Source organism: Podarcis pityusensis, assembly GCF_964106645.2.
Source record: "Podarcis pityusensis genome assembly, chromosome: 5".
Lineage (NCBI taxonomy): Eukaryota > Metazoa > Chordata > Lepidosauria > Squamata > Lacertidae > Podarcis > Podarcis pityusensis.
Window position 1 is genome coordinate 93767671 of NC_138032.1, and position 21501 is coordinate 93789171.

The following is a 21501-nucleotide window of genomic DNA, read 5'->3' on the forward strand; positions in this document are numbered from 1 at the left end:
AGGTGGGTCTTGGATGAGATTCAGCAGGACTCTTTTCCATGAATCCCTAACCGGAATTAAGATTGCCGGAAGAAATATCAACAACCTCAGATATGCAGATGACACAACCTTGATGGCAGAAAGTGAGGAGGAATTAAAGAACCTTTTAATGAGGGTGAAAGAGGAGAGCGCAAAACATGGTCTGAAGCTCAACATCAAAAAAATGAAGATCAGGGCCACTGGTCCTATCACCTCCTGGCAAATAAAAGGGGAAGAAATGGAGGCAGTGAGAGATTTTACTTTCTTGGGCTCCATGATCACTGCAGATGGTGACAGCAGCCACGAAATTAAGAGACGCCTGCTTCTTGGGAGAAAAAAAGAGACAAACCTAGACAGCATCTTAAAAAGCAGAGACATCACCTTGCCAACAAAGGTCTGTATAGTTAAAGCTATGGTTTTCCCAGTAGTGATGTATGGAAGTGAGAGCTGGACCATAAAGAAGGCTGATCGCCGAAGAATTGATGCTTTTGAATTCTGGTGCTGGAGGAGACTCTTGAGAGTCCCGTGGACTGCAAGAAGATCAAACCTCTCCATTCTGAAGGAAATCAGCCCTGAGTGCTCTCTGGAAGGACAGATCGTGAAGCTGAGGCTCCAATACTTTGGCCACCTCATGAGAAGAGAAGACTCCCTGGAAAAGACCCTGATGTTGGGTACAAGGAGAAGGGGACGACAGAGGACGAGATGGTTGGACAGTGTTCTCGAAGCTACCAGCATGAGTTTGACAAAACTGCGGGAGGCAGTGGAAGACAGGAGTGCCTGGCGTGCTCTGGTCCAGGGGGTCACAAAGAGTCGGACATGACTAAACGACTAAACAACAACAACATTTCCATGCTCTGAACTGTTTACCTTAGGATTGAAAACATTTGTGTTCACACACACACAAAATGCCAAGTCTAAGGGCCCATCCCCTCTTCCTTTTGTGTTGTGTTTCTCGGCATAGGGATGGGGTTTCCAGCTCCACATCTGAGTGGTTTCTTTCTCTTTTCAGCAGCTTTCCCTGGGAAAATCTGCGTTTTAGCCCTGGATCTGAGCAAACGGGAGCTGGGGTTTCTGTGGTCTGTTGTTTGCTCGGATTCAGCCGGGATTCACCTGGAAACCCCAGACCTGTGCCTAGCAAGTGTGGATAAAGGAAGGGAAAGCACCACCTCCTAAACGTCTCTGTGTTTGGGGCTGCTGCTCAAAGAGAACGAGGGTGGAGCGCAAAACAAGAGGAGGAAAGAATCCCTTCCGCTAGTTTCGCTATGCCTCCACCGAGTTTCAGGTGGCAAGATCTTTAGGGCAAGGGCCTGCCCTCTTTTGTTGTGTAAAGCAAACACCGATGACGCCGGGCAAGTCATAATGCCAAACAAGCTGGGCGAAAAACAACAAGCGATTCCGGCAACTCGGCAAGCTTTCGGGGTCCACCGGACTCTTCGCTGGAAAGCAGGCCAGCCCTGGCGGGGTGGGTGGGCGCGCCAGGGCGGGGCGGCGACCCTCCCCGCTCGCCTGCGACGGTGACTCAGCCCCAGGGAAGCCCCGGGCTTCTTTCCGCCCCAACCTGCAAGTCTGCGCCGCCGGCGAGGGGGCGGCGTCGCTGGGCAGCTCCGGGAAGGGCGTCGGCGAGGCGGGCGCAGCGCTCGAGGAGGAGGAGGAGGAGGAGGCGGCGCGCAGCGGCAGGGCGAGGCCGCCAGGTCTGAGGTGGGGCTTGCAGCGGCAAGGAGAAAGCGGGGCGGGCAGACGCCTGGCAGCGGAAGACGGAGCCGCGTCGTCGAGCAAAGCCCAGCAGCTCAGGAGCGCCGCCGGAGCCAAGTCGCCCGAGAGTGAAACGCGCCCGTCTAACCCTCCAAGATGCCCGTCAAGGGAGGCACCAAGTGCATTAAGTACTTGCTCTTCACGTTCAACTTCTTCTTCTGGGTAAGTTGGCGCGTCGTCGGAGCGCCCGCCCGCCAGGGCGCGGCCGGGGAGCGCAGACTTGGCGGCGCTCCTACTCTCCTCGGCCGCCTCTTCGTGGCCCCCCAACATGTTGAGAGGCTTGGGGGGGGCGTTTCGTTGCTTTCCCGAAGCCCCGAGACGACCCCCTCCCCGGCCACGTGTTGCGGAGCGCCGTGTAGCCGCGGCCGGCCGGAGTTGAGCTTCCCGGGCGGGCCAGGTGTGGCGCGTCCCGGCCAAGCCGGGGCTCCCTAACCTCTCCGAGGCCGCGCCTTTGTTGGGGGTGGGTGCGGTTAATTAAAGGGACTTAGGACGCGCAGTCTAGCCGCCCGCTCCCACCCCCCAAAAAAACTTTGCGGCAAGGCAAGTAGTGGAAACATAGGAGCCGACTCCGAGGGGCCGGGGTCCCTTTCCTCTTTTAAACAATATTTGATAGGGCTGGGCCCCCTCCAAGTTTATTGGCACTGCCTTTCAAAAGTTTGGTGTGTGATCGATTATGCAGGGTGGGGCTTACCTGCACCCCCCCCCCCAATATTTTATTCAAGTTGGCCCCCCTGGGCGGGGAGACGCCCGGGGAGTTGCGGGGTGACGCTTGCTTGGTGCCGCGCAGGATTGCGCCCCCAGTCGCCGGGCAAGCGCTCCATAAACAGGCCCTTGGGAGTTTAGGGACCTTGGCTCCCTCCCGCTCCCCCGGGAAGTGTCTCCCCGGCAGGCCCTGAAGCTGAGGCCGAGCGGGGAGTGGCAACCCAGCGCCGGAATCGGGGGAGCAGGGGAGCGGAGGGAGATAGCACACCTGCCCAGGTGCAGGATTTCAGCCGGCAGCTTGTGCGTAAAAGATAACCTACCCCTGGGCAGCTGCAGAGTGCATTTCCCTTTCGGCTGAGAAACCACAGAGAACATCTTGGGAGCTAGTGGGAAGAGTTCCAGAGAGCTGGTAATTGGTGGAGAGTATATAATTAAGTTGATCCCCCGCACAAGAGAGGTGTGAGTTATCAGGACTCATGGTAAGAGGAGTGGTCTGCGCCACCGGTGAATCTGGCAGAGCACGTGGTTTCTTGGCACAGCCCCCCATCATGTACCTTGAGGGCTTCTCTTCTGTTTCCTCTGCTGGGAGGGTCACTGAGCAGTGGGGGGGGGGGGCTGCCTCAATCTGTGCCCCCTCCAGTGTCACACTGTAGCTCTCAAAGTCGATTTGAGCTGGGGATTCTCTAGGATTCAAGTCTCCTGGGAAAGTCACACTGTAGCTCTCAAAGTTGATTTGAGCTGGGGATTCTCTAGGATTCAAGTCTCCTGGGAAAGTCACACTGTAGCTCTCAAAGTCGATTTGAGCTGGGGATTCTCTAGGATTCAAGTCTGAAACTGTTTTCCACTCCCAGGAGCTCCGTTCTAAGAACATAAACACAGACCTGGCCCGGAAGCATTGCTAAACCGAAGCTCTCTGGCTTAGTGGGACCTCCCAGGAGAGGAGATCGCAGCCGCTTGGCTCCTTTTCTGGCTTGCGTCTGCTGTGAGCTAAGCCACCGTTTGGCTTGGTGTGCGTGGTCTGAACCCAGGCTCATGGTTTGCCCTTGCTCCGTGAGCTTTTCTTGGGTTGTGGTTTTTCTGGAGGCAAACCATAGGCCTGGGTTCAGACAACACTTGAAGGCAAGCCATGACTTGGCTCACAGTAGCTGGAGGGCCTCTCCAGGAGCCCCCACATTTGCTTGTTTTCACTAAGCCAGGATTTGTCTTACTAGATCAGGTCACGACGACATGTAACACTAGGGGCCCTGATCATGCGCAGAGCGCATTTCATGTAAAAAGGTATAACCACAGGGCACCCAGATTAGAATAGCTTCTGGGAAAGACGGTACAGTTTTTAAGTTGTAACTTGAAAGGCCCTTTCCAGTACATACTTGTAAGATCTTCAGTAGCCAGAAAAATAATTGGATGTACAGTGGTACTTTGGTTTGCAACCGTTTTGGATTACAACCCATTTTTTTTGGATTACAACCCATTTTTTTGGGAGGCCCCATTGGCAAAAGCACGCCTTGGGTTACAACCTGTTTGGTTTACAACCAGACCTCCGGAACGGATTGTGATTGTAAACCAAGGTATGTAGTTGTTTTCCATATCATTGATTGAAGTTCTCTTAATAGGTTGCAGGAGACTCCTGGAAGGTTTTTCAAATTGTTACGCTCTTTGTAAAGAAGTTACATTCTGAAGGTGCTTCCTTAGGAATGGTATCATTTCCCTGCTTTCTATTCTAGATGGCAGAATGAGTTGTAGACCAGCCTTCCTCCAGACTGAAACTCCCATCATCTCAACCAGCAGGACCAATGATCAGGGATTATGGGAGAGCGTCAGGCTGGGGGAAGGTATTCCAATCCGTGTTTGAATTACATTCTTCTTCTGCCCTAGTGCCATCTTTTATCTTGGCTTTATCTGGAATCTGTCTCTTTGAAATAAATAAACTCCTCCACAGGAGTTAACATTGGTGTAATCCAATACTCTGCTCCCCCCCAGAATGCACACCAGTGTTGCTTGCTTGAAATTGCCTACCTGTGAAAAGCGCCTCGTGCCAAAATGCATTTATTAAAATATGCGAAACTCTCCCAAAGGGCCTTCAAAGGCTGGTGTAGCATAATGACTAATAATGAACCAGAAACAACCCCCCTCCCCTTCAGATCTTGCCTTTCGCTTTGAACTCATTAGGTGACCTTGAGAAACCTGCCCTCTCTGCCTCAGTCCACTTATCTACAGTATGGGGAATAACAATAAAACTGGAATGGATCTAGCTGGTGCATGTGAATCAAGTCCCCATGAACACCAGAAAGTGCTATACAAATGTTAATTCACAGTGATGCAAAGCTGATAGAGTCCCATAGGAGTGCTATGCCATCTCAGCTTGTGAAGTGACTTGGCATTCAGTAAGTTCCAGAGGAGGCCTGGGACTGAGATGGGGAAGGAGCCAAACCACTGATGGTGGATTTTAGCAAGGGCCCTGTGTTTCAGGCTGTGGTGAAGTGGGGGCTTCGTCTTCTGAGAAAGCTTAGCTGAGTAATCGGCTAGTTTCCCCAAGAATTATTGTGCCCACCAGGAGACTAAAATTCAATACTTTCTCCCTTTCTGCCTGCCTCCCCCACCATTGTGCAACTTCAGGTCTAACCTGCTTGGGAGGTTGTTGCAGTATCGCATATGTGTAAAGGGATTTTCCAGTACAAGGAATTTCCCTTCAGGTGGAAAGAGGAGAACATCGAAGTGGGCATGGATGCCATACAAGTTCAGAGTGTGTGTGCAGGTATATTTATGTATATTGCCCTTCTCTTTCCCCACCCCCACCCCTATTGCAACAAAGCACCTTTCTGCAATGATGCAGAAGATGGAAAGTGAGTGGGTGACATCTGGTGACACCTCCATAGGGTGAACTTCGGATGAACGGTGTTCTAGAAATATCGTATCCTGTTCCCAGTTGGGTTTTGTTGTCCTGCTTTTGCGATGCTGTAGCCCCTTCAGACAGCAGCAATGTGGTCGCATTGGGCAAACATCACAGAACATCTAAGGAAGCGGAATGATAATCCACTGTTACACTGTCAAGAACTTGTGGCAGAATCTGCAAAGTGCTCTGAAAAACCACCGTCTTAAAGGGGCCCTAATTGTATTTTATTTTTGTAAAAGAAGCCCAATAACAAAATCTGAGTCTGCTCAGATATTGGATGTGGGGCTAGGTATGTGGGTGAATGTGCACTCTTGGCTCTTGGATAATTTGCTGTTAGCGTGTTCTAGCCATGTAGTATCCAAGCTGCGCACCTGCATCTCACAGTAAGCAGCTGAAGAGAAGTGCTGGCACCTAATGCTCTTTGGATGGGACGCGGGTGGCACTGTGGGTTAAACCACAGAGCCAAGGACTTGCCGATCAGAAGGTCGGCGGTTCGAATCCCCGCGACGGGGTGAGCTCCCGTTGCTCCATCCCTGCTCCTGCCAACCTAGCAGTTCGAAAGCACAAAGTGCAAGTAGATAAATAGGTACCGCTCTGGCGGGAAGGAAACGGTGTTTCCGTGCGCTGCTCTGGTTTGCCAGAAGCGGCTTAGACATGCTGGCCACATGACCCGGAAGCTGTACGCCGGCTCCCTCGGCCAATAAAGCGAGATGAGCGCCTCAACCCCAGAGTTGGCCACGATTGGACCTAATGGTCAGGGATACCTTTACCTTTACCTAATGCTCTTCGGAGGCCTCTGTGGCAGAGACAAGCTGTTCTGGAGCACTTCAAACCAGGGCCGTCTTACCTATAGAGGCTAGTGGCGCAGGGCGCCAAGTTCTGGAGGGCGCCAGGAAGAGGCGGAGGCTGAATGTGGCGCCTCCCAGCATCAACTCGCTGCCCTTGCCCTTGCCTGCCTCTGCCATGACACTCTAAAGCAGCGTCGCGCCTGGAGCCTCCGTCTGCTGTGGCCACCGCATCACAAAGCGGCCAGCTGGGCCAGGAGGGGCCACGTCCAGCCTCCACCTCTTCCCCGCCAGAGGAGACACTCTCCAGCTGCTGCCTGCCTCCTCCAGCCCCGCCGGCAGCACCGTCCTCCCCAAAAACTCTGGGAAAGGGGGGCGCCGGAGGGAGCTTTGCACCACAGCGCCGGGTATCCTTAAGACAGCCCTGCTTCAAACATGCTTGACCAGTTTCAAATTGGCTTGTCTGCTGTTGTTGGTTCTGTGTGTGGCGAGTAGTTGATTGAAGTAGGGAGAGAAATTTCATTTCTCCTTGTTCGGCGTTTTGTTGTTGCTAGGGAGTGGACAGGCTTGTGTTTGCATAGTTCAGATTGTTCTTTGATGCTTATGGTTCGCTTTAGTATGAAGTTTTTTAAGGCAGCTGAAGTCAAAAAGAAAGCACACGATAAGAAAGAAAGAGCGCTGAAAGGCAGCGAGCATCTTAAAAAGCAGCTGGAACATAAAACCAGTTTCAAGAAAGCAACCTGCGGAAGTTCATTGAAATAAGTTTTTGCTGCCCATCTAAAGATAACAATGACAGGACCAGTCAGAGCTCTTTCTTGGGGCCTGTTTCCAAACAGAGCAATCCTATGACTAATAATAATAATAATAATAATTTATTATTTGTGCCCCGCCCATTTGGCTGGGTTTCCCCAGCCACTCTGGGCAGCTTTCAACAAAAGATTAAAAATACATTAAAATGTCATATCCAGTACACACACATGCACACATGATGGAAGAAAGTGGTGGACAAGGTGTGTTTTGTGGAATCTTGCCTCTTTTTACTGACGGAGGCATTTCTGATAAGCTACCAAGGAACCCCAGGAAGAAGTGGCACTTACTCTGTTCTTGTCTGTGAAAAGTGATGGTGCCGTAAAACCAGACATTCCAGCACAGCTTAAAGAGGTAGCTGGGTGGCTTCCTTTTTTTGCTGCGAAAGCTGCTTTCCAGCAGTCCCTCCCCTGAAGTTGTGAAATGTCTTGGTTGCACAGGAAGGGGGGGAGGGAGGGACTTGGCTTTGAAGGTGCAAAAGCTCAAGGAGGTGGCTTGTTTTAAAGTGAAGTTAGAAGAATCTCCACTTGCCTGTATGCATAAATACATGTCCTTCCTCAATCCAGCCCCAGCTGCCTCCCCCAAACAACACAGGAACTATTCTAAGATACTTTTTAATTGGGGGGAAAAAACACCCTTCACTTTAATTGAAGAGTTTAGACACCAAAAAAGCAAGGAAACTATGAGGAGTCATGGCACAGTAAACACATTTCTCACCTCACGTGATGTGCTGGCTTGGAACTGGGCCTTTGTGCACCCATGCTTTCTGCCACAGAGCTGGCACCCAGTGTTCATGTGCACCAAAATTTATTGCTACCTGATTTATCATTTTTTGAGCTATGTGTTGTAAGGAAACCCCAAAAAGTATGCTGTGTAAATTTTATGTACTGCATAAGTATATCCAGTGCTTTTTTCCCCCCTTAAAAAAATGTTTAGGGGTACTCTCATTGTGACTCAAGAAAATCTCCATTTTATAATTCAAATTGGGGAAAATAAATAAAGTAAATGGACAAAAGTACAAAGAACATGCATTACCTCATATTACACAGAGTCATCATTAACTTTACACTTGTTTGCTGGCTGTGTTGATGAAAAATAGTCAGTAATTTTCCTACTCGTATTGAAATACAGCCCCTCAGTGAGGCCAAACTTGCACCAGTAAAACACCACACATGCACATTCCACACTGCTTCACACATTAAACGCCCGCTTCTGTCTGAGACTCAGAAAATACTGGGAAAGGAAATGAGGCTGCCATCGGGGGTAGCAACGGAACTGACGATTCACCGTGCTAGAGGAGAAACTAAAAAATTTAAGTTTCTTCTCCCATTAGATTCACAAAACATTTAGGGGTATGCGTCCCCCTGCATCCCCCCAGAAAAAAGGCAATGAGATATCAAAGGCTTTCTAACAGTGCAAATATTTGAACTAAAATACGTAATTGTGGGGGATAGACAACCATATAATTTTATCTTCAAAGCTTTATTTGGAAATCATTATCGGTTTCAAATAGTTGTAAATCATTTGACAATAGTATACACATGTCTTACATGGTTCAATGGAATAGTTGTCTTCTTTTAGTAAACTTCTCCATAATTGCTGGTTGCCAAGCTAAAAACTGCAGAGTAATTCTTCCACACGTCCAGGGGTGAAACCAGAAAAGCCATGATTCATGTTTATTCAGTTTATCAGAACATTAAGGCTAACCCATTGCAAAAGATACCCTTTACATGCTTTACCTTACCATATGTCACTGTACAATGTTTGGCAGCAGTGCCAGATTTACGTATAAGCTAAACAAGCTATAGCTTAGGGCCCCACTCTCTTAGGGGCCCCCCAAAAAATTAAAGGAAAAAACACCTGGATGTACATTTCCAAAATATAAGATTAAAAAACAAATAAAGTAAAGCCTACATACAGCAACAGTGTTTTGTGTTGTGTAGACTCCTATTTGTTACGTGCAAATGGCTTTAGATACCTATTAGGTCCATAAATTACCATATAGCATAAACTCAACACAAAAAACAGCGACAATTTGTTGTTGACAAAGGAGTGCTGGACATAAAAAGGGTCCTGTTACCTTCAGTAGCTTAGGGCCTCATCAAACCTAAATCTGGCCCTGTTTGGCAGTGTGGTGTAGTGGTTAGGTTGTTTGAGTAAAACCTGGGAGGCCAGGATTCAAACCCACAGTCGGCCATAAAGCTAGGTCACATACCCTCAGCCTAATGTACCTCATGGGGTGGTTGTGACAATAAAATCCAAAGGAGGAAGAACCATGTACAGTCATACCTTGGGTTACGAATGCTGTGGGTTGCGTGTTTTCGGGTTGCGGACCACACCGAACCCGGAAGTACCGGCACGGGTTACTTCCGGGTTTTGGAGCTCGCGCATGCGCAGAAGCGCAAAATGACGTCATGCGCAGATGCACCGAATCACGTCATGCGTGTGTGCAGACGCAGCACTTCAGACTGCGAACGCTGCGGGTTGTGAATGTGCCCCCCACACAGATCACATTCGCAACCCAAGGTATGACTGTACAACCCCTTTTAGCCCCTTGGAAGAAAAGTGGAATATAAAAGTGGGAAGAGACATTTAAACATTTCACAAGTGTGGGAAAGCGGTGCTTCAGTGCAAAAATGTTAAAAGTACTATAAGGCAGCCATTTTTTAAAATAAACAACAACAAGCAACTTTACTGAAGTTTGATTCAACAAGAGGTAGATATCCATGCTGAGCTTCAGAAAGATACAATGAATTATCTTTGATGTACAGTGAACAGAAATGCCGTACTTTGAGGCACTATATTCTTAAAGTAGTGTAATTGTCAGAATCCTAACCAAACTGTGATTTTCTTGGGTTTCATAAGTGTCTCTTCTCTGTCTCCCAGCAGGTTTCCCACCTACTACATCTTGCAATCTTTACCCCTTTTTTGATGAATTATTTTTATTACAGTCATACCTCGGGTTGAAGTAGCTTCAGGTTAAACATTTTCGGGTTGCGCTCCGCAGCGACCCAGAAGTAACAAAGCATGTTACTTCCGGGTTTCGCCACATGCGCAGACGCTCAAAATGACATCATGTGTGGAAGCAGCGATGCGTGGACGCAGGTTGCATTCACTTCAGGATGCGAACGGGGCTCTGGAGCAGATCCCGTTCGCATCCAGAGGTACCACTGTAGTTCCATAAATGCAAAATTCAGTATAAAAACACACACACACAAATACAGCATTTCAGAGGTTTCAGGTGCACCATTATTTAAAGGTTCTGATAATTTCACCAGTACTTCTACTTCCAGCTCACATTTTAACTTAATAGTACATTATACATTTATGACAGACGAGCTATGACAAATCTGAAGTGCTGTATAAATATTAAGTGGCATGAGACTTACCACTTCGTTTCACCCCTAATCTCTTAATTATATTTGTTTGTACAGTATTTCTGTTTTGCTCTCACCTGTCAGGGTGGAGTACAGCAATGTAAAAACCTTTAAATGCAGATTTTCTTGAGTAGCCATTCATTTATCTCCAGAACATGCACAATGCATCTCCAATAAGGCTGTTTGTAAAGGATTACTGAGTATGTACTGTGAACTGCATTGAACATGCTGGGGCATGATGCACCCACCAGAAGTCCCGGTTCATTTAAGCATGGGCCCTTGTGATTCAGCAGAACTGGTTGCTATGGAAAGGCGGCTTTGCGTGGTTCTTCCATGTTGAAACCTGTTGTGGTTGTGTCACAGTGAAGACACATAAGTAAAGCATAATCTGCACATGGGACATGAGCGGGTGGTCAGTCTGCTGTCACAAACATCCCTGTTTACTGTCTATGTGGAAAGAAATGCCTATGAGGTCATGTCTTCCTCTTGTCTTGCACAGAGGAAGCTGCCTCTAGAAATGTGGAAATGTTCACTTGTAGGATATGGATGTGATTTGTTTTAAACTATAATCTCTACTTCACCAAGAAAAGTTCATGCAGTAGACCCTGGACCTCTTGAGAAGTGTAGATCCTGTATAGAATAGTCATGAATATGTCCACAGTCTGTCCGTTTCTATAAAGCTTGGACCCTAAGAGGCTTGGCTCTGTAGCCCAGGCTTCCTCAACCTCGGCCCTCCAGATGTTTTGAGACTACAATTCCCATCATCCCTGACCACTGGTCTTGCTAGCTAGGGATCATGGGAGTTGTAGGCCAAAAGCATCTGGAGGGCCTAGGCTGAGGAAGCCTGATGTAGCTTCTAAAAAAGGTAAAGGTACCCCTGACCGTTAGGTCTGGTTGCGAACCACTCTGGGGTTGTGCGCTCATCTCGCTTTATTGGCCGAGGGAGCCGGCGTACAGCTTCCGGGTCATGTGGCCAGCATGACTAAGCTGCTTCTGGCGAACCAGAGCAGTGCACGGAAACGCCATTTACCTTCCCGCCGGAGCGGTACCTATGTATCTACTTGCACTTTGACGTGCTTTCGAACTGCTGGGTGGGCAGGAGCTGGGACCGAACAAGGGGAGCTCACAACGGGATTCGAACCGCCCACCTTCCGATCGGCAAGCCCTAGGCTCAGTGGTTTAGACCACAGCGCCACCTGTGTCCCTGCTGTAGCCTCTAGCCTTAGATGGGAGATAGTGGGAGATTCTGTGAGGTGCATGTATTCAGGAAGTAGATTTGCTTGTCGCAGTCCCCACAAGTATGAACTGGTAATTATGGATTTCACAGGAATGCTTCGATCAAGACAGTGAATTGTTTCCATGCCTGTACTATAACAATAGCCTGTGGTCCAGTGCAAAATAGACTACCATCTCTGTCCACATCAGGACATAGCATGTGAACCAGCCAAAGGTGTTAATGGTATCTCCAAATTGTTCAAGGAGCACCCCCAGGCATGTTAACGCAGGGAATACAGCCACTTCCAAAACAGGATGAAACACCCACCAACAGCATCTCTGTTTTAGCGGGATTAAGCCTCAGTGTGTAGGCTCTCATCCAGTCTATTAGCGTGCTTCAGCTCCCATTTGTCACTACCACTTACCTAAATTAGATGAGAAATAGAAATGAAGTTGATGTCCACATATTTATTGCATCTCAATCAATTCCATATATACAGTATATGTCAAAAAGCATAGGTAGCAAGATTAAACCCTGCCCCGTACTAAGGAATGGGAGAGTTGTCCTGTAGCACCGGTCATCAGAAGGCAACTACCATAAAAGCGGTGCCTTTAAATCCCAATGATCAAAATCTAGAAGGGTACTATGATCAGTGGTATGGAAAGCCCTGAAAGGTCTAGGACAGGCATGTCCAAAGTTTGTTTCAGGGGCCTAATTCGGCCCATTGGTCAGTTTAATCCAGCCCCTGTGGCAGTTTATTTCTGGGGGTAATGGGGCAAAATAAAAATACTAAAAAAAACCCTCAACAACTTTGGGGTAAAATCATAAAAAAGCTCAAGAACTTTAATCCTAAAGGTTGGCCCTTTGGTCGGCCCTCACAGCCCTTCACTTCATCAAATCTGGCCCTCTTTGAGAAAAGTTTGGACACCACTGGTCTAGGAGAACTAACACACTCCTACTCCCCATCTCTCTCCTGGCATGGGTACTACCACAGGATGATCAGGGCAGTTTCTGTACCAAAACTAGGTCTAAAACCCAACTGGAATGGATTGAGAAACTAAGTCTCCTCCAAGCTGGGTGTGGGAAATTGAAATTTATCAATTACGAAAGTGCTTGCAGATCAGCAAAGTTGTTTATATGCCATATATTTACACGGTTTAATACAAAATGTGATAAAAATATATTGTCCTTATTTTCGCCAAATTATGCGTACAACACAATCCTGTGCAAGTTTTCCGAACACCAAGTGAAGTTATGTCCAAGGTTAGAACTTGCATGGAAAACTGCATGCCTAACATGTCTCTGATGAAAACAGGGACATTTTTTCTATATTTGTCTGAATAGGGGCATTATGCCAAAGATTGTTGCCTGAGCAACATCCCGCCTCCACGAGGCCCCAAAGTGATTCTCAGACTTCTGTTTGCATTTTGCAGTGGCCTATCCTGCAAGTGTTTATTCTCTGGATTAAATTACACGTAAGAGGAAATCTTCCCCGATGCCTTAGTGTCCATGTTTGTTCAGCAGAGACAAGGGATGTCCCGGTTAAGCCTGAAGGGTGATTCTTTCTAGAAAAAGGCTCCCTTTTACATATTGGAAAGGCAAATAGGTGTCAGTGAAATTCATCAAACCTCATTTAGCTGTAAAAGTTGCTTAGTGGTGCATACACAGAAAGAATATTACCCAAGTTTCTGGAAATTGCCTAATTAACCTCTAGCAATGTTTGGCTATTTAGGGCAAAATTACACGAGGAGACCAATCTGGAGCGGAGTTTTTGTTGCTAAGGGAAAATACCACTTGCCCTATTTAAGTGCAGTGCTGGGGTCTTGGTAGCTGTTGCGTAACTCCTCATTTAAGGGATGTATTGAGCTATATTGACATTTGCACTCAGATCCCTCTCTGTGATTATTTTGCCCTCGTTTCTCTTTCTCAGCTTTAACTGGAAGCTGGTAATTGCCTTTTACTTAGGACCTTAACCACTGGCTATGGAGGAATCTTCCCTGCTCTAGGATTTGAAAAATATACATTTTTGGGCAGCACAGGTCTGAAATCTATATTTCAAAAAGCTCTAGGTGCCATCACCATCTATTTATTTTATAGGTATATGCCAAAATGGCTCCTAAATAGTTTACAACTATGAAATCAATACACAATCATCAAATTACTGTGTGCCCGGATATCCTAGCATAACTCTAATCTAGTCCCAGCCCATTCCTAGGAATTCTGTGGCACCACGTGGTTTCTCTCTCCTTTGTGACTGAAAAGGTTATTTCCACCCTCTGCAACCATAAATTGCACCATCTATCCTTTGTGAGGCATGGCCAGCTTTTCTCATACTGTGCCAGAAACCAATTCTTCCCCTGCTTAGACTTGCACTGTGGGTGCAAGTTAAGGCTTGGGGTGGCAGGCAGATCTGCTGGATGATATCCGCAGAGTCGTGTGGAGTGTTTTCATGCACCATCTATTCTTACATGCCATCTCTGTTCTGCCTCTTAGGACTGTTCTTGGGGTGCCTTGTTTGTTCTGTTGTGCACAGTTTTGCCATCCTGAGGTTGCAGCCCCTTCCCTCGCACTGAGAGTTAACTGTCTTTCCCAGGAGTGGATAACTTTTGTCTAAAGTGCACATGGAGTGCCAAAATGCATTCAGCCTTCCATTTCACATGTGTGCAGTAGCCATGTTGAACTGGAAGTGTGATTCTGTATTGAAGGACAATTACGTATGTTTGTTCTTTGGGTTACTTTGTCATGCTAAGTCACAAGAGCTAGAAATTTGCTAAGTTGATACTCATCCTGGCTGCTGAGCCAGCTTGGTTTTGCAAAGAAAGGAAGAAAAGCAAAGCAAAGGGCTAAGCTACTCCACTCTGGCTCCCCTCTTATGGCTCTCCTGTGTAGACAGATGCACAAAGTGCGCTGCAGAAGAAGTTCAGATGATATCTTCTGATTCTTGTCTCATCTAAGACCTTAGGCTCCACAACACTGCACCCCTTTTTCTCTCTCCTCTCCTACTGCCACCTTCGGTTTTACTGTTTGTAGCCAATGGACATTAAAAAGTAACTTCAATAGCAAACAAGGCAGCCCACAGTTCTTCAGAAATGCAGTAATTCTATGTGATATATCACTGTCTACACCAGGTTAGTTGTAGCCAGAAGCAGTAGGAGAAACGTGTGCTTCAGAAGAGAGGGTGTTGTCTACAGGGAAGATGTTATCCTGCTTTCCTAATTGCCAAGTTGTGGTTAAACACACCAGGAACCTTACCCGCCCCACCAAGATAGCTGTGGATCGCTTCTTAAGAAGTGTCTTTAATACAATAAAGTGTTGTCAATGAAAACTTCATGCCACAGCACACTGACCTGGTTCAGATATTACACTGGGGCATGTGAAAGCTGCTTCACACTTTCCTTATACTAGAGCATTTGTTTTGAACTAAGTTTGTGCTGATTTTGAATGAAATGGCATTCATTCAGTGGTTACAAATGGAAGCAGATGATTCCAGTTTGCAAATGGAAGCAGATGATTCCACTTTCCTCCTCCTTGTGGCCCTGTGCCCAGATGACTGGGTAGCTCTCAGGAACCTGAGGATGTTAGACTGGAATGTGGCCATTGAGCTACTTGATACCTTGCAGCATCTCTTTGTGTTGGTCTGATAGAACCATCCACTTATCCTAGCAACTGTGAAAGAGAGGGGAGCTATGTAGTCCCAAACAACCAGAAGAGGGAAGGAAAAATTTGTTTGTTACACTGGCAATGTTTGAAACGTCTCTCGATGTAACTGCTGAGATCTCCTTTAAGAGATGCTAATCACCACCTCCATATCAGGACGTTGGTACATTTTTGATGCCCTTCTTTTTATGAAGGCTGACAAGTGCAGAGGATGCGCGTGAGACTTTAAATATGAGAAACTGGTTTATATAGCACTGTTCACAGCGGATAACCTGTGTAAGAATATTGCAGTGACTCTTCAGCGTTCAGTGAGATCCACAACAGCAGAGGTTACATTTTCTGAGAATCCTCCGGAAAAACAATCTCTCAAAGGACCTGTTGGTGGCATTCTACCATTGCACTGTGGAGAGCGTACTAACTTATGGTCTGTGCGTGTGGTTTGGGAGCTGCACGGCCAGGGAAAAAACAATACTATCCAGGGTTGTAAAGACTGCAGAGAGAATAATTGGGTGCACTCTTCCCACCTTGGATCAAATCTATGCTTCCAGGTGCCATAAGAAAGCGGCAGAGATAGCGCAGGATAGTGCGCACCCCGGAAATGATCTCTTTCAACTTCTGCCTCCTGGAAGAAGGTGTAGGGTTATAAAGACCAGGACTAGCCGCATGAGAAACAGTTTCTACGTAAATGCAATTCTGGTTCTAAACGCAACATAAGGGGTCTCTGTAGTATAGTGTATTTTAAAATGGGGTTTTAGAGTTTTTAGGGGTTTTTGAATGTTTTATGTAGTTTTGTAGTAGTTTTATGTAGTTTTGTGGTAGTTTTATGTAGTTTTTATGTAGTTTTATGTAGTTTTTCAATTTCATTGTTCTGCAAGGGACAATGACAATAAAGATATCATAATCAGAGGTGTTTTCAAGCTACAAAAGAAACCTTGACAGAATTAAAGGATTGGCTCTGTTTGTGTGTTGTGTTGCTTTTGTTAGACCTGCCTCACAGGCTGCTGGCTATTCAACCACTGCCTTCTCTGGGTCAGCTCACACATGGAACCGTAACATGTGATATTTCACCACGTAATGATAAAGCGCTGGATAACTCTCATCCAAAATGTTACATTACTGTTTATTTATAAGATGTGGCCCAAAAAGGGGGAGAGCCCCCCAAGGCTGTGCACAAAAAAGAATACAAAATAAAAAATATATAAAATTAAGGTAACAAAATCTTAAACATTTCAGAAATATTTAAAACCCAATGCCCCCATGTTCCTCCAAAAAAAAAGGCAAAGTGCAGTCCCTCACAAGAAATGCTGGAGAGAGCAATAATAAATACTTAGGTGGCAGCTGCTCCTTAGAAAGGTCTGAGGCAAGGGGTGACATGAGGCAGGTGGAAAAGGTTTGCCCTTAATGTTCCATCAGTCTCTCCCCTCTAGCAATATCTTAAGTTCAACTTAAGACTCACGCCATCCGTTCCAGTTGGCAGTGGTTCACCAAAATCTCTTTTTTAAAAAAAATAATATTTATTAAAGTTTCAAAAGAAGAAAAATCACATTAAAAAGAAAAAAATTAACAATAATAAGGAAAAATACAAAGTAGAAAAAAAGAAAAAACAGTTAAAAACAGTTCCATCTTTTCTTCACTTCTTTTACGTTTACTTGTTTCCCGGACCTCCTCATACCTCCCTCTTTTGTATTCCAATTCAATTTGTTAATCCAACACTTTCTTTCCCTCCTTTTTAGTCCTAATCTTTAATCTTGATATTATAACATTAAATTTTTACATATTAAAAACCAATTTTTCCATATTCTTTTGTACCTATACCGCTAGAAACCACTTAACTTCAATCCAACATCATTCTAACATTCATTAATTTTGCAATATTTCTGTAAATAGTCTTTAAATTTCTTCCAATCTTCTTCCACCGACTCTTCCCCCTGGTCTCGGATTCTGCCAGTCAAAATCTCAGGCACAGGCCTTTCCCAGCCCTGCTACTGATATCCCTCTTGAACTGGTAATGCCAGGGATTGAGTCAATGTTAGAAACTTAGATATATAAGCTAGATGTCAAATGGCTCCTTAAACCAGGGTTGCCACTGCCATTAGAGGGGCAGATGGCTTGCAAGTCATATTAGAAAAACAATTTACTCATTTTTCAGAACCAAATCAATCAGCTGCAAGAGTAGACTATGTTTGGACATCCAGCGAATTAGTACCTAGAGTTATAAAAATTGAAATTCAACCAAAGATACTTTTGTATCATAATGCAATTAAATGCAAGATAAAAGAAATAGACGAAAGTCATATTTTTCAATACAGTGGTACCACATCTAGCGTCCGCCTCGTCAAGCGCCCGTTCCGTCGAACATCCGCTGCAAACCTGGAAGTACCGGAACGGGTTACTTCCGGGTTCGCCGCTCGCGCATGCGCAGAAGCACTAAATCACACATGTGCAGAAGCGCAAACCTCTCTGTGTGCGCGCGCAGACACGGCCCTTTGTCCAACATCCTTTTTGGCCAGCGACTGGGGCTATGGAAGGGATCCCGGTCACAAAACGAGGTACTACTGTACGACTTTTTGGTTCCTGACATATTCTGATTGTGCAGATAAAATATAACAGAATTCTACAGGATGTGTTGCTAGCGTGTGAAAACAGTTGAGATTAAAGGATCCCCAGGCTTGCATCTTGAGATGGTGTCAGGCACCATCCTGAGGCCCGGCAACTTCACTTGGTAGCCAGGAGCAAAATGCGCCTGACAAATTTCAAATACTGGCTTGAACCTGACACCTTCTCTGTACACTAGGGTACAGCCTTCCTTTCATTGTACAGTGGTTCCTTGGGTAGCAAACGTTTTGGATTACAAACATGTCAAACCCGGAAGTGCATGTCCTGGTTTGCAATCTTTTTTTGGGTTACACCCCCCCCTTTTTTTTTTTTTGGATTACGAACAAATTTTTTTGGGAGGTCCCATTGGCGAAAGCGCGTCTTGGGTTACAACCTGTTTTGGTTTACAAATGAACTTCCGGAACAGAGTGAACTGCCTCCATTGGGAAAAGACTAGCGTTTGAGGAGATATCAAATGTTACATTTTCACCTTCTTGATGGATTTGTGATGCTTCCTTTCTCGTCTAGCAAGCCATTGCAAAGGGAAGGGCTGTGGCTCAGGTATAAATCTGCTTTACATGTAGCAGGTCACTGTTATGGAAGTGTCAGGATTCAAGCCCCCAACCCAGGATGTTTGCAGTGGCTGATGGAACTCCAGAAACCGTTGTCAGTAAAATGACACATTTGTGAGAACTTTGTAGTGCTTCCCAACTTGCTCTCACCATGTGAATGAAGCAAATGGGACACCCAGCAGCTAAAACACACTCCTATTTCTACTACGCGTGACATAACCCAAAGAGATACACATGGGAATAGTAGGAATTTTCCACTCAACAAAACAAGATCTTCTGCTCTTCCTCCCTCTTGTTTGTGTGTTTGCCCCTAGGAGATAATCACGTCTTGAGATAAACTACCAGAGCCTACGTGGTCTGGTGAAGGATGCCTGTTGCTATCAGTTTATGCAGACCTTACATTCCACCCAGCCCAGAGTTGCAGGACCCACCATTTCTCATAAACACATTTCTCTTTCTTTCACTTTCAATTGCTTTGTACTTCTAGATGTATCAATGGTCTCTTGCATAAAGTAGTTCCCTGTGTTCCTAAATTTGGAGGTGTTACGAGAAAAAACTGCTTCTTTTCCCTTCTGGGGTACCCAAGAGCCCATATAGAGGTCCTTTTGTAGGTTCTCTATTGGTAGGAGAAAATAACAGAGGCCAACCAGAGAATATTGAGAAGCAAAGCCTGATCTTTATTAAAGCTATTGCTACAGGGTACCCCCCCACACACACAGGAGGGGGGGAGGGACAAGCCCTTATATAGACTTTGAAATTGCCCACCCTGTAGCTCAAGACCACCACCCCAGATACATCATACCTACAGCACAGAAGGGGTGTAGCCCAAGACTTCCCCCTTAATACATCAGAGAAGGGGCGGACTACAACAGAAATCTGAGTGCTTTGTTTTTATCCTGTCTGCTAGGTTACCTGATTGGATTACCTGGGCATCCTGGCCACTCTTTTGTTATGATAACTACTCAACTCCTGAATCCAGGTCACAGGCTCAGCCTATTCATATCTTAAATGTGCCCTTGAGACAGGATTTGTGAGCAAAGAGACAATGGGGAGGCAGAGAAATATTTGAGGTCAATTTGGAAGAGAGAAAATGGTTTCAGGATTTTTCTGTGGGTTTCAGACATGTGGTTTACATATTTGTATGTTGAAATATATAAAAGAATAAATTGTCCAGTAGCACCTTAGAGACCAACTAAGTTTGTTCTTGGTATAAGCTTACGTGTGCATGCACACTTCTTCAGATATACCACATATTTGTATGTGTTTGCTTGGTACATTTATGAACATCTATTTTATATATCTAAGACTTTAAAATGGATTAACACACATTTGCAAATTGATTTTTTTTTAATAAAAAAAATAAATTTCTGAAATGTTGCAAGGACACGTTATTGTAAATTCTTCTCTTAAAACCATTTATGCAGTGGTTTAATGGTCTTCTCCTGGGAACGCCTTGTACCCAATAATAATTGTGCTTTCAGAAATGAAACAGTGTGTCCTTGAATTGGATCTTCCGTGAGCAGGCACTGGTGCTTCCATACCCTAGATGGGTCTGCGGGTTTCAAACTGCCATCTGGAAAACTAAGGGCTTTCTTAGTGACAAGCTTCCTTCAAAAAGAAGGAATTCTACCAAGCTTCTGCAATGTACATTGTGCTGGCTGTGTGTTCTAGAGCGCATTTGCAGATCACAGTGTGGCAATGAGGCCCAACCAGCTCAGCCAGACATTCCACAACAGCAGAATGCGCATCTTTGAAAGCTCACCTTAGAAATCTGTAAAGTGCTGGCATTCTTTCCTAGAATCCCAGTTTGGGAGAAATGAATATTAAAACATTTAGTAGTAGTAGATGAGTTGTTGTTGTTGTTGTTGTTTATTGTTATTATTAATATAATGAATGGCAGTATTGTGTCCAGAATTTAATAATCTCCTTCATAACACAAATTGAACAACTTTGCAGTGAATTAGGAAAGCTTGAGGACACTCTCAAGAAACCTGTAACTTTTCAGAGTTGGGGATGGGGAGAGGCAAAAGATACATGAGCAGCTCCTCTTCAAGCTTTTTCTCTTCTCTCTTCTTCGCCTCCAACCCTCTTTTTTAAAAGAGAACCATCCCGGGATCCTGTATTTGCCACCCAAGATTTCTAGAATTCCTGTTCTGCCATAATGACCAAGTACTGGTGCTTGTAGCAGATGATCATGGCCTGTTTGAGAGTTTCCAAGGGCATTTGGTTGGCAGCTCTTGAAAACAGTAGATGGTAGTAGATGGGCCTCTCTTGTTCTGAATCAGAACAGGCAATTCTTACATCTTATATCTGTTACCCCAGCAGAATTCTACTTAACATTCTTACTGTTAGGGAAAAATCTAGGTGTGAGGCTGCTCAGTCACCCAGCTTGTCGGGCAGAGCCCGCGGGTCCCTGCTGAATAAAGGAAGGAGTCCAGCCAACCGGAGCAAATAGCTGTAGACCAAAGCTTATTGCGCAATAGGTTCAAAAGCAAATTTGAACCCCGAGGATGGGGTGACAAAGACTTTTAAAACTTTCCCACCACATCCCAGAATACAGTTCGAAGGGGAGGGGTTAACCTTGGCAAACATGTCCAGACAAGTCCTTGGTACAAGATTAGCATAAGCAGACGTGGCAGAGCAAGACTCAGGTATAAGATTAGCATAGACAAATATGTCTTCAGTACCCACCACCCAAAAGTACAATAGAAGTTCCTTTGCATGTCTGGAGCCTGAGGCGAGTCAGGTGATGAGATTTGGCTTCCTTTGGCTAACAATGAGCCCAGCAATTGTCACCTCTGAGAACTTCCTGGAGTCCTTTTGCAAGGGGAAAATAGCTTTGGAATGGGGGGAACTGGGAAAGGAGATGATTTTATATTATTTTTTAAAGCTAGGTGACTTCCCTGAGCTGTCAAGTTGGAATGATATATTCAGGCATAATATTTGTAATATTTAACTTTAAAGATGTGCCCCCCCGTCCCCCCTGTAATTTCCGTAACATTACAAACTCTTGTTTCTACATAAACTACATGTTTATTGCGAAAGGTGTAAACGTATTGGCATGCTCAAGGATCAATATGATTTGGCAGATGGTTTCAGCCATTTAAACAAAAATGCAGTTTCACTC

The 21501-nt window shown here is 45.7% G+C and overlaps 1 protein-coding gene across 1 annotated transcript in view; it reads left to right on the top strand.

Moving 5' to 3' along the window:
* The first annotated feature begins 1733 nt into the window (after nt 1-1733).
* The window catches only part of CD9 (CD9 molecule), a 29933-nt gene continuing 10165 nt past the window's right edge, over nt 1734-21501 (top strand). Inside the window, exon 1 of the mRNA XM_081005744.1 lies at nt 1734-1932. Coding sequence (XP_080861870.1) covers nt 1867-1932 — 66 coding nt within the window. The 5' untranslated portion in view covers nt 1734-1866. The remainder of the gene's footprint in view (nt 1933-21501) is intronic.